At 53.0% G+C, this 13161-nt stretch overlaps 2 protein-coding genes across 2 annotated transcripts in view; one reads left to right on the forward strand and one right to left on the reverse strand.

The window, feature by feature from the left end:
* The window catches only part of PARP10 (poly(ADP-ribose) polymerase family member 10), a 35305-nt gene that overhangs the window by 12852 nt on the left and 9292 nt on the right, over positions 1-13161 (forward strand).
* On the reverse strand, positions 9195-12453 carry GRINA (glutamate ionotropic receptor NMDA type subunit associated protein 1). The gene is made up of 7 exons (XM_046642089.1): positions 12294-12453; positions 10960-11346; positions 10769-10881; positions 10499-10699; positions 10255-10383; positions 10014-10157; positions 9195-9928 (listed from the first exon to the last, which is right to left on the reverse strand). Exons 2-7 carry the CDS (start codon positions 11321-11323, stop codon positions 9779-9781), a joined length of 1101 nt encoding a protein of 366 aa, XP_046498045.1. The 5' UTR covers positions 11324-11346; positions 12294-12453; the 3' UTR covers positions 9195-9778.

The raw sequence follows: 13161 nt of genomic DNA on the forward strand, positions 1-13161 counted from the left end.
TTGTTGCAAAGATACACTTTACCAAATTGCTGGGAGTTATAGAGAGCTTAAAGGAGAGGAGCAAAAGGGGTCCTTTCCATCTGGAAAGCAAAACATCAAAGCAATCAGTCCTCCACTGGAGTTCCAGAAATTCCCACCCAGTTCAATGTTATGATTTTAAAATTATTAAAACTTGGATTCCAGAGGACTTTTCAAAGTCTTTTCCACAAGTTTCTTTGAAAATGAAACATATTTGTGAAAGCATCAGAGTAAAGCAACAACTGTCTATAACGGACAGAAGACTTGAAAATGCATTGAGCGAAGGCAGTTGACAGGGAAACTTGGGTCTTCTTGTGACATATTTTAGATAGTAACTAGGATTACAGGTAATAACATTACATTAGGACACAGGAGATGTTTAGGCATTTTATACAATTTCTAGAATACTTTTTAGTAATATTCACCCATACAATATAATCTAAAAACATTTATTATCACTTATTCAACCATGCTTCTCATGTAATTTGACATATGAAATAAGCCTAATTAGTGTGATATCTCTTTTTTGATAAGGAGAGGGAATAAATCTTTTGAGACGTCTCAGGTGCCCTGTGGAAAATCCCAAAGTTATATCCAGGTTGAAAATACTTCATTTAGAATTTGAATATTTTGGGAAACTTGTCAAAAATATCAAAAGGTTTGGACACTTGACCAAACAGGTTCACAGATCATCATGAAATAATACTTAAGTATGTATTTGACCAAAGTAATAATAACATGCTTCAAAGGCAAATACAAAAGGTTATATGGTTGTAAGAAAAACTTAACTCCTTCAATACTAAGACGACTCAGTTCTCTTAAGTAAAGACCTGATAGAAACAACACAGGAAATTATTATTATTATTATTATTATTTTTTTTTTTTTTAAAGATTTTATTTTTTTCCTTTTTCTCCCCAAAGCCCCCCGGTACATAGTTGTGTATTCTTCGTTGTGGGTTCCTCTAGTTGTGGCATGTGGGACGCTGCCTCAGCGTGGTCTGACGAGCAGTGCCATGTCCACACCCAGGATTCGAACCGATGAAACACTGGGCCGCCTGCAGCAGAGCGCGCGAACTTAACCACTCGGCCACGGGGCCAGCCCCAACACAGGAAATTATTTTGATAAATAAATAGTGCAATCTTTAAATGTGGCACAAGATATGATTACTAACAGACTAGAATTTAGTTTCTTTGCAATAGGGAGCCAAAAATAGATAAATCCATGTTCATTAATTAATGTTTTAGTATTTTATATTGTTTGGGAAATGATCCAGATATTCAATGAAATTTCATAATTTAATTTAACTTAGCAAAAACTTTAAAGTTTTAAGTTACCCAAAAAGATTTGGGGATGTTATTTTTAAGCACACATACCACAAAACATAATTATTGTACCTAAAAACTTTCATCCCATTTTCATCTATCAAAATAATTTGTTCCCAGGGGCTGGCCCTGTAGCTGAGTGGTTAAGTTCACGCGCTCTGCTTCAGGGGCCCAGGGTTTCACTGGTTTGGATCCTGGGCGCGGACATGGCACCGCTAATTAGGCCATGCTGAGGTGGCAGCCCACATGCCACAACTAGAAGGACTCACAACTAAAAATATACAACTATGTACCCTGGGGCTTTGGGGAGAAAAAGGAAAAAAAATCTTTAAAAATAATAATAATAATTTGTTCCCAACAATTATGTCTAGATTACTCAAAAAACTTCATGAGATATTAGACAGCCATTATCTCGAGTGAATTTTCTTGTTGACAAATTTTGCAACAGAGATAATATGAGCTTATTTGACCAATAAACTCATGTAGAATAAAAGTATTATATTTAATGTTGATAGCTCTAAAGACATGTCTGTTTCAATTAAACCAACAAACTTAAACTAGCTCTAATTTCAAACATTTTCCCAGATCATAGGAACCTGAAAAGCATTTTGGTTAGTTTCTATTATATTTCTGAGAATTTTTAGAAACCCTTAATTTATATAAGCACTTGATTTTCCTTAAACCAAAATTAGGGGGCCAGACCCGTGGTCGAGTGGTTAAGTCCAAGCGCTCTGCCTCGGCGGCCCAGGGTTCCACCGGTTCGGATCCTGGGGGCGGACATGGCACCACTCATCGAGCCATGCTGAGGTGGCATCCCACGTGCCACAACTAGAAGGACCCACAACTAAAAATACACAACTATGTACCAGAGGGCTTTGGGGAGAAAAAGGAAAAAAAAAATCTTTAAAAAAAAATGTAATTAATTTTGAAATACCCTTTGGAGGTAGAAAAATATCACACATGTACATAGACATACATAAGACATAGAAAGACACAGAGACCTTATAGCTTTTGTTTTAAGAATTTCAGCCACGTCTCAGGTACAAAGTTCAAAAGAATAGTTGATTCCAAATTGTGCTTCTGGAAGATGGACTAAGTTAAGGTTACTTGCTCAGATGGCCCAAGTTTCAGCACTAGATGCACAGAGGGAAGGAGGGAGATGGCGCCAGAGTGGGGCCTGAGCAGAAGACGAAGAAAACAGGGGAAGGGAAAGGGAAGCCTCAGAAGCCATTTTTGTCTTCCTTCAATGTTTTAGTTGTTTCAGCTAATTTAGATATAGTACCTTACGGTGAGGTGGTTTTAGAGTTTTGTGCCTGTTTGGAAGCTCCAGGTACAATTAAAATAAATGTACCGTTTGTTTTGCTTAATTTTAGAGCCGTAGTCTTACCATTTGGTTTTAAGAAAAATGAGTTTGGGGAGATTGAAAGTTCCCCATTATGGCCATTGTAATTCCAGGCTATTCTTGGTCAGTTTGGCCCACTTAGTTAAAAACGCACATGCAGGGGGGCCAAAATTCTTAAACTTAAACCTGGCTGGGGCCCCTTAAGAAGGGCTGCCCTCAGATCATTGAGATGACTGGGATCCCATTTCCCAGCTTCAAAAGCCCAAGTTGATTCCAGGAGGAAACCAAAACCAAAGAAAATCCAAAACCAAAAGAAAATCCCTGCTAGCTTGACCCCCAAAAGGAAAGTTGCTGCCACACACCTCAGAAGACAGACAAGCACTCGTTGGGGAAGACTCTAACCCTTCCCCTGAAAGGACAAAGTCTTTCTCTGTGAAGATGGAGCCTAGGATGAAACCTCCTGAAATGACGCTAACCCTTTTCCGAGAGAGAAAAACCCTCTCCCCTTTCTGAATAAAGTCAGACAGCTCAAATCACAAGAAAAGTGGAGCTCAGAATCTGACAGGAAACTCACCAAACCAAAAGTAGGCCATGACTCACAGAAGCCATGAGCTCCAGGGGCCCAGAGCAGGTACCTCCCTCAATTCTGGGGCCCATCGTCTCTTGAGGGTCGCCTCCTTCAGATCCCACTTCTGACACCACGTATGTCAACCTGAAAAATAAAACAGCCAATTCTACCAGCAAAATGAGTTTATTCAGGAAAAAGCAAGGAATTGCAGTTCAGGACCCACAGGCTGTGGCAAAAGCCATAGGCAGGTCCAACAATCAAAGGAGAGGAACGTGATTTTACAGGGAAAAAGGAGGAAATTGGGAGGGGTTGTTTTGAACTAAAGTCTACTGGAGGAAAGCAAGACTTCAGAGTGGTGACGGTTTCTCATTGGCCGAGTTGCTGGGGTAGTTGATTTCTGTTTGAGATGCAACGTACATTTCTTCTTGTTGGGGTCTGTAATTGACCACCTTTCCTGCAAATGACCTCAGGTGGTACTGTGTGAGAGTGCTTCCTTTCTGGCCTCTTGACTTTATTTTAAATGAGGTTTCCCTTTATTAATTTTCACAGTGTCTTACTGGTTTTAAAATTTTTCAGGCATTATTTCTTCAGACGTTACTTCTCCATTCTATCTTTCTTCTCCCTCTGGCACTCTACTTTTTTACTTTCCCTGTCACGTATCATATGCTTTTTTTTCTCTATCCATTCCTTTTTCTCTTTGTAAGTTTGCACAGCTTCTATTGACCTTTTGGTTCACTAATCCTTTCTTCTGACTTGTGTAATCTGCTTTTAAACCCATCTACTGAATTTTTAGTTTCAGTTAATTTATTTTTCCATTAAAGATGCTCAGTTTCTTTTTTATAGAATCCAATTCTCCTGGGAAATTCGCCATATTATCTTCCATGTATCTCCATTTCCTCCTGCCTTTTCCTTAACATATTAGTCATATTTATTTTAAAGTTTGGGTTTTTTTTTGCTATCTCCAATCTTTTAGTCACCTCTAGGTCTGATTCTGTTATCTTATTTTTCCTCTTGGTTTTCAGTCATATAATCCTATCTTTTAAAGGGCCTAGATAACGTGCATTAAAAAAACTGCAGAGGTTCTGAATGGTGTTATCTTCTTCTGGAAAGAGTTCTCCTTGCTCTCTGCCAGGCAGAGAGAGTGGGGCGGATTACCTTCAACGATCAGGGCAGAGCTGAGTCGAGTAAGGGTTGTGATTTTGGTAAGGCTCCGTCCTTAACGCTCCCAGGTGGAGCCCTCCAGAGCTGGGGTCTTGCCAGGGCTCCTTCCCCTCGTGGGACCTGAACACTAATTCTTGTTTCCTCAGCACAACTTGTCTAAAATGCCATAGCTGCAACTCTTCCCTCACAGCTGAGGGTTTCTCTTCATGTTTATTTCTTGCATTCCTGCTTGGATATATATTTTAAGTTTAAAAGTATTTTATCTAGAAATTTTATGTTTTAAGAGTGGGAACTGGGATCCCGGGTCAGTTTGGTCCAACATCTGGACTGGAAGTCCTCTGAAGGAGTTTAAGCAGGGGAGTGACATCATCCCTGTCTGCAGTGCTGAGGACAAGTTGGGATCTGCTGCAGACATGATCCTGGTCTTGACTCGAGAGAAGGGCATCGAGGTGAGAGGGGTTCAGAAGACAGAAGCTGAATGCCCAAGGGTCATGAGAGCAACTGGGGTAGAGAGGAGGATTTGGAGCCTGGCGCTAGAGTCCTCCCAGCGCCAGGAAGCTGCTGGATAACAGCAAAAAGCAGGCCGAAGTGGGATGGAGGAGAGTAGAGGGCACAGGCTGCTGCACAGGAGCCGAAAGGCTGGAAGTTGCAATGGCAAGGGAGGAGATGAGGATGATGTGAAGTGGGTCCAGAGGAGTGAGCACCCATGGGGACAAGAGACGCTCTTCCGTGGTGAGCACGGGAGTCAAGAAGTTGCAGTGTGTGGGTGGTAGTGTGTGTGGGGGGGTTGTTTGCATTTTGGACATTCTGAAAGGTCTCCAATGCCTGATAAGCCTGAGACAAAGAAGACATTCGAGAAACATAGAATGTTTTGGTGGCAGATGGGGCCGAGCCATCCTGCTGCCTGGGATGCAGCGTCTGGGCCCCGATGGGGAAGGGGCTGCCTTGGGAGCTGCAGTGCTGGGACCAGCTCCCCTCAGTGCCCCCCAGTGCAGGCCCTTCCTGCCTGCAGCGTGACTATAGTCCTTGCTGATCTTCCTGCCTGTGCTCAAACCTCTTCCAGGCTCTTCCCTGGAAGGGTCCATGGTTCATCACTGCCTGCAGTATGGAGTTCATACTCCTTGACTTTCCCCCGACAGCTGTCCACACTGCCCTCACCACCCACAGCTCCCCCCCCCACCCCCTGCCATGCAGCATCTCTTTCTTCCACCTGCTTCCCCCAAATGTGCCTCCATACATTCCCCTGGGCTTTGAGTTTTGCCGCCTGCACTCCTGAAGCGCCTCACCGCCGATGTTGATGCCAAGCCAAAGTCCAGAAGGCTGCCGCATTCTCTCTCCCTGGTCCTGGGACAGGCAGTGCTTGTGCGGCTTGTGTTAGATAAAGTTCATTCATTCATTCCATGGTTGACATGTAGGGTGTGCCTGTCCCTGGACTAGGTGCTGGCCTGTGTGTTAAAATGCAACAGTCTCTGTTCTGAAGGCACTTCCAGGTCAGAGCCACTGAACGGTAGCCCTGGTTAGCCAGAAGGCAGGTGGCACAGGGCACCTGCGCTGGGTGTTAAGCGAGCTGGGGTCCTGTGCTGGCTTCTCTCTGTGGTTTTCAACAGGCACTGATGACAGTGACGCTTTCCACGGCAGGGAATGTGATGGAGACATGGACACTTCTTGTCATTTCATCTTGAAAACAAGCATGGGTTTAATGATTACTTATGTGAATAAACATTTTTGATTGAAGAATTAACTTTCTTTAGCCTTAGTATAGTTACTGTGTCAGCGCTCTCCAGCGGAAGCCCACTGGACACGTCTGCAGTCGAACAAGTCAGGCTTACTGCTTATCGTGGTGAGGGAGCCCACACGCCATGGGGAGCCGCATGGAGTCACAGGAAGGGCGTGCTAGGAAGGACTTCCTATGGGATTTGGCTTCTTTGGGTGAATGGGGAAGGGCTTAAGGAAGCTGGGCTTTGCTCTGGATGCTGCCAGGAGGGGGAGGAATTCTGTGACAGTATCTCAACACATCTTCTCTGGAGGACAGACTAGAGGTGAACTAGAGCTGTCAATTATAAAGAGGCAGCAGCCGCTCAGAGAAGGCAGGACGGGGCACTGTTGGTCTTCTTTATGGTTTGGACAAAGCGCATGTTTTGTCTATGTTCAGCCATGTTTACGGAGGGATCTTCTTGTCTTGACCCATCTCACTCACAGAGGGGCCTTGTCTGACGCTGGTGTTGTATGAAATCGTTTATATTCTAAGCAGGAGAACACCAAGGCCTGTATCTGAGAGTGCCAGACCAGCTCTTAGCAGCACCAGGGCCTAGCTGATAGGAGCAGGCAGCTCCTGGATGATGTGGGCTGTGTCCTTCCTCACCTGAAAAATCAGCGTGGCTGACCTCACAATTGCTGGGCTCCATTCAGCCTTGGGAATCAGTGTGAGCACCTGCTACACACTACCCACCCAGTCAGAGCATAAGCTACCCCTTCTCCCTCCCTGGGTAGGAAGCAGCAGATGGCAGGCCAAGCTCCATTGGTGGAAATGGCCCGCTGGATCCCTCTGTAGCACCGCAAGCTGCCTCCTGCCCCTGGCCCTGGGCCCCGTCTGTACCTGCTCCTAGCTCCCCTGTAGCACATCTCAACAGCTTCCTCTCTGCTTTCTTTACCTGTTGGCACCCCCACACCTTCTCCTGGAGGTCCTGTTGCTAGACTCATCTTCCTAAACACAAACCCAGCTGTGGCCCCTGCCAAAGTTCCCGTCACCTCCAGGACAGGCCCAAGCCCTCACCCGTGAGCGGCCCTTGGCCTTTCCTCTTGCAGTCAGGGCCTCTGCCCTACATTGCCGCCCTCCTGGCCCTTGCCCTGCCCCTGCCCCACCCCTCTAGACTCTAGTGTCCCCAGGGAGCCGCCCCCAAGGGTTAGCTAGCCAAGTTTGTCTTCCTTGAACTCCTCAAGAAAACACTGTCCTTGCACATTTCTCTTGGCCGCTATCCCTGAGCTCCTCCTGTCTCAGCTGACATTCTTTCACCATGCGATTGCTCCATGTTTCCTCCTCGGCATGTACTACTGATGGGTCTGTGAGCTAACGTTGAGCAGGATCCTGAATGCTTAGAGCCCTGATGGGCAGGGCATGCTGAATGAGGAACTGCACCTGCTCAAGGAGAGGTGGGGGAGGGGAGCTGCAGTGCCTGCCGGGTGCTCAGCATGTGGACAAGCAGAGTGACTGACAGTAGCAGTGCTGAGCAGGCAGCTGCTGGCAGGGTGATGTGGACCCCACGAAGGGGCCTAGGTGGCTGAGAAGGCAGTGCGCATCCCCACCTGGGAAGTGGGGCCCCCCTGTGGCTCGGGCTGTGCAAGGTCAGACCTGGGGGTTGAGGGGCAAGGAGACAGCAGGAGGCCAGCTGGAGCAGCCAGCTGGCAGTCAGCAGGGCCTGTGTGCCAGACAAGGAATGTGGACTTCATCCTGCTGGCGACCATCGGAGGGTTTGAAGGATGCGAGTGGTGTGATCAGTGTTTGGGAAACACACCTGGGGCCAGGCAGAGGGCTGGTGGCGAGCTGACAGGTGAGCAGGAGAAGGCCTTAGGAGGCAGGGGAAGGTGAGCGGGGAGAGTGAGGGAGGATGAGAGAGGAGAGAGGACAGCCCCATTTCTGGCCTGAGTGGCTGGGGTAGGTACCGTTGACGGAGATAACGCAGGAGCAGCAGGTTTGTGGGGAGGATGGACTTGGCCTTGGGCAGGCCACAGCAGAAGTGCCTGTGGACACTGGGACGGTGCTGGCTTGCAGTGTATGGGCCCCTTCATGGACACCGCGGTGCTGGTGCCAGTTAAAGGAGAGGATTGATGGGCTGGCAGGGAGGAGGTGGAAAAGCCCTGGGAGAGGGTTCTCAAGTCAAGCCAGATGGAGGGTCCTGCAGAAGCCTGCAGTGAGGAGTCACCTGGATTAGGAGCTCAGGGCAGGGAGGTCCTCAGACAGGGCTGCGCCCTGGGGAGCAGAGGGACTCCTCTGTGGGGAGGGTAAGGCTGTGGACACCTGGCTGATCTCTGAACGTACACCCTGGAGCCAGTGGGGGGGTGGATGAGGGATCCGGAATTGAGGGAGCAAAAGCCACAGGAGAGGACATGCAGAACAAGTTGGGGCTGAGGACTCATGAAAGGGTGAGGCATGCTAAGGCCAGCGGAAGGTGCCAGAGGCAGGCAAAGGGGCCCAACTGACCAAGCCATCGGAGTCTTTGTCCAGCTCTCCACCAGGGGCTCCAGGATGCAGACTTCTAGAGGGGAGGGTGGGGAAGTGTTGAGGGTCTTCGTCTGAGCCAGGCCTGGACAGCATGTGAAGTGCTGGCTGATGGGCTCCCTGGGGGCCAGGCAGAGCCTGAGGAGTGTGACAGACCTGCTCTGGGGTGGGTCAGTGACCTGTGCTGCTGCCCCTTGGGCCAAGGGCGAGATGGTAAGGGTCTCACAGGATGCTCCCTCATGCTGTGCAGTTCCCAGGAGCGAGTGGCAGACACAACCAGGCCGCTTACCATCATGTGACCCAGGCACCATACTTAACCTCCAGGAACCTCAGGGTCCCCGTCCATCAGCTGGAAATCCCGGCACATACCTTATGACAGGGCTGGGAAAATTGCAAGGGAAGCGGAAGCATGGATAGAAAAGAATTAGCTACTGTCATTAACCTCCACCGCAAGCTAACCCCCACCATCACTGCCTGGTCCTGCTCCCTTCGTCACCCTGGCGATGCCTGCAGCTCCCTCCCCACCTCACGGAGGAAGCAGCGTGAAAAGACAGTGACAGAGGAGAACGGAGAGAGAAGATCCCCTTTATTAGAATTTTAAAGACAGCAGAATGAGAGGAAGGCATCCTCCTCCCCCGAATATTCCCATCCTCTCTGCCTTCAGGGCTCGGCACAGGGATGAGACCCTCACCCCTCAGGCCCCCCAGAGGGCAGCGCTTCGGGGTGTGGGTGGGGAGGGGATGGGGAGACTCTATGCCAGGCAGGGGAGTTGGGACAGGAGGGGAGACGTGCACCCTCACCTCTTGGCTCGATCCCTCTCCCCTAGGACCTGGTGTTGCCCTCCAGACCCTGGGGTGGGCTGGCAGACGGGGCTCATGCAACAGTGAGTGGGCAGGAGGTGGCACAGAAACCCGGCCCCGCTGCCCTTTGGCGGGGCGGGAGGGCTAGAAGGGGCCATGCTGGCCACAGCGGGTCCAAACAGAAGTATCTGCAGTGTACGCACACAAGAGGGTCGGAGAGGGGCTCCCTCTGTCCCAGGCTGTGCTCGGGGACAAGAGAGGGGAGGTACAGATGGCACTGCCACGCCAGGTGCAAGATCCAGACCAGCCACGCCACCTGAGTGGGGCCCCGCACAAGCTGAGGGCTTGGGCTACTCCTTGGCACGGCCGATGATGGTGAGAATGTACAGGAAGATGTTGATGATGTCCGTGTACAGGTTCAGCGCGGCAAACACGTACTCCTCTGGGCTTAGGGACAGCTGCTTGTTCCCCAGCAGCAGCTGGGTGTCCACTGCCAGGAACTGGGGGTGACAGCATACTGGTGTTGAGAAACAAGCTCGCTGCCCTGCTTGAGCCCTGTCCCGGCTGCCCACCCCCCTCACTCACACAGGTGAAGAGCAGTGCACCGAGTGAAGCGTACACGATCTCCAGGATGCGGTTCCGAATGAAGATGCACAGGATGGCGAAGATGAGCAGTACCACCATGCTCACCAGGAGCACGCCCATGCACGAGGTGAAGTCGTAGCGGGTCTGAGGGCACAGGGAGAGACAGGAGGCCCTGGGTGCTGGGCCCTGAAAGCCCTCTGGGCCCCCAGGGCCCACAGCCCTGCTGTGGGGGGCCCCTCACCTGCATGGAGAAGATGACCACTGTGAAGCAGACGGTTGTGGTGATGCCTACAGCCATGATGACCGCCTCAGTGTTGTAGAAGCTGGCGATCATGCCCACCATGTAGGACAGGCTGACGGTCAGGATCGACTGTGGGGAGAGAGAGCCTTGGGTAAGGGGAGCTGCCCCCCCGCCCTGCCTCCCATTCCCTGCTGTCGCTGCAAAGACCCTGGCTGGGCACCAGGGGCTCAGGTTTTGGGGTTACCAGTGCAACAAGGTTCCAGGGGTGCTTTCGCCGGAAGTCCCCACAGCAGCTGAGGACAATGAGGGAGGTGAAGAACACCGCGTAGGAGACGTAGTAGGTCCAGACATTCTCCCGGACAAAGTCCTTCACCTTCCCAACGAACGTGAACACAGCCACGGTGGAGAGTGTCACGGACAGCTGCAGGGTCAGCACCAGGAACACCTGAGGACAGAGCCAGCTCAGAGCCCCCCCCGCGCTGCTGCCCAGCCCTCCCCAGGCCCTGTGGCCCACCTTCCGGATGAAGGCCTGGCGGATGCTCTTGTCATCCCAGTTGGCGGCAGGGAAGTCCTGATTGTCATAGTAGGACGGGGGTCCCTCCTCGTGATAGTTCCCGTGCTGAGGTGCTGAGGAGCAGGATGGTCTGGGTAAGTGCCGCTTGCAGGTACCTGGAGCCCCTGCCCTCCCCCTGCCCCTCTACTCACAGTCAGGATCCTGTACCGGGAAGGCCTGTGGTTGTCCATAGGGGTTGGGAGGAAAGGGACTCTGCGGATACGGCCCCTGAGGGTAGCCCCCTTGGGAGTAGGGGTCGGGAGGATAGCCCCCTTGGGGATAGGGCCCCTGAGGATAGCCCCCTTGGGGGTAGGGGCCCTGAGGATAGCCCCCTTGGGGGTAAGGGCTGGGGCCCTGGGGATATCCTGGCTGGCCATAGGGGGAAGGCTGGAATGGGGGCTGTGGGTAAGGGACCCCAGGGTAGGGAGGCATGGAGGGCTGGGGCCCTCCAGGATATCCAGGGTTGGGGGGAGGATAGCTGTCCCCAGACACCAAGAAACTCTTCTCATGGGGCATGGCTGCGGTTCTGTGGTCTCCCCCTAGAGAAGAGAGACAGAACAGTCAGCCCTACGTGACATGTCCCCAGAACCAGCCCAGGGCGCCCCACCTGCTGCCGGGAACAAGGATGGAAGGAGGTGGATTCATGACCTTTCCCCCAGGCTGCTGGGAGCCCTGAGCATTGAGGCCAGGAGTGACAGGGTGGCTGGGCGCGGGGCTTGAGAAGGGGCCCCTCTAGGCCGACCCCCAAGGTGGAGGAGGGGATGGATGATGGGATGACTTTGTCAGCCTAGGGATTTTTGGGCTTCGATCGTTTTTTAGGACCTGGAGGGGCCTTCTCAACCGCTGCAGGGTCAGAGCTCAGGCCAGGTCGGGGCTAGGGGCTCGGTCGGGAGGTGTAGGGGTGTGCCCGGACCCTCCCCTTCGCATCCCGCCCCTTAAGCAGCTTTAAGGGGCCAGAGCCGGCGGCTATTTCTATCCCAGGAAATCCCCACGCCATCTGTGACCCTCTCCAAGAGCAGGGCCCAACCGAGCCTTCATCCCGGGGTGGGGGCAGCAGGTCTGCATCGGCCGCTGCGGTGCCCGCCAGTGGGGTACGCCAGGAACAGCGGGGTGCGGGGGTGTGTGGGGGATGGAAGCGACCAGAGGGCGTCAGGGAAACAAAGCAGGCGTGGGGGCGAGGCGGGTGGGGGCGGCGGCCACGGAAGCCGCACTCCAGGCGGAGTGGGCCCTCTCGCTCCGCCGGGGGGCGCTCGGGTCGCGGGTCCCGCCGCCGCCGCAGCGCGTCGACCCCTCCCTCCCGCTCCGGGCCGCGGCTCCCCGCACCCCAGCTGCCGCCCCCAGCCCCGAGCGGGCCGCGCATCCCGGCGAGACCGACCGACGAGCCACACGGCGCTGCTCGGCTGCGCAGGACCGGGGCGGGGGCGGGGGCGGCCGGCCGGGTGGCTGGGCGGGTAGACACGCTGCCGGCCTTGGGCCGGGGACTCACCACGCGCGGGGCGCCGCAGGACGGTGCGCACGGTGTCCGCTGAGCGGCCGCACGGTTGATGGCCGCCGCGCCCGCGCCCGCGCCCGCGCCCGCACCTGCTCGGCGGCCGGCTCGGCTGGACCTGCGCCTGCGGCTCCGGAGACGCAGCGGGGCCTTGTGACGGGGCGGGGCCGGGGCGGGGCTGGGGGCGGGGCCGGGGCGGGGGCGGGGCCGGGGCTCGGCTCCGCAGGGAATACGGGACTTCTCCCCAGCGGCCCCTGCCCACTGCAGCCGCCCTGCTGGCTCTTTTCCGAGCTCCAGGCCCAAGCCCCGCGCCCCACACTGTTCGCCAAGGGGTAGCTTGGGCCATGGGGGCTGAGGACTCCTGGAGGCAGCGGCGTCGCCTGGTCAATTTGGTCAAAGAGTTGAGAAATTTATTCCCAAATCTAGAATTTGCTGAGGCTGCCAAACACTCTCCATTCCTCCTTGGCCTTAAAACACCACTTTCCCTTTTCATTCAAGTCTATCCCAAATCAAGAGGCCTAATTGTTAATTGCTCCATCCTCTCTACAAATCACTGAGACCAGCTGTTCCAGGCCCTCAGTAGCCCTTCTGTCTTCACTTGTCTTCCTCACATCTTCACAAGCTGTGAGGGTGGCATTCTTAGCCCTGCTTCACTGCTCAGGGGCTGAGGCTTAGAGATGCCCCAGGACTGGAGACCAAGTTAACTTCTTCTCTTGGCTTCAGCAATCCTCCCGAGGACGTGCAGACTGCCACGGCCAGGGTTGACCCCTGGAGCTGTGCCTCTCCACCTAGGGCCTAGGGCCCTTCCTGTGCTATCCTGGCTCTTGGATAGTTTTGGCCTCTCCCAGGCCTGGCAGTGGTTCGG

The sequence above is a fragment of the Equus quagga genome, chromosome 16 (assembly GCF_021613505.1).
Source record: "Equus quagga isolate Etosha38 chromosome 16, UCLA_HA_Equagga_1.0, whole genome shotgun sequence".
Classification (NCBI taxonomy): Eukaryota; Metazoa; Chordata; class Mammalia; order Perissodactyla; family Equidae; genus Equus; species Equus quagga.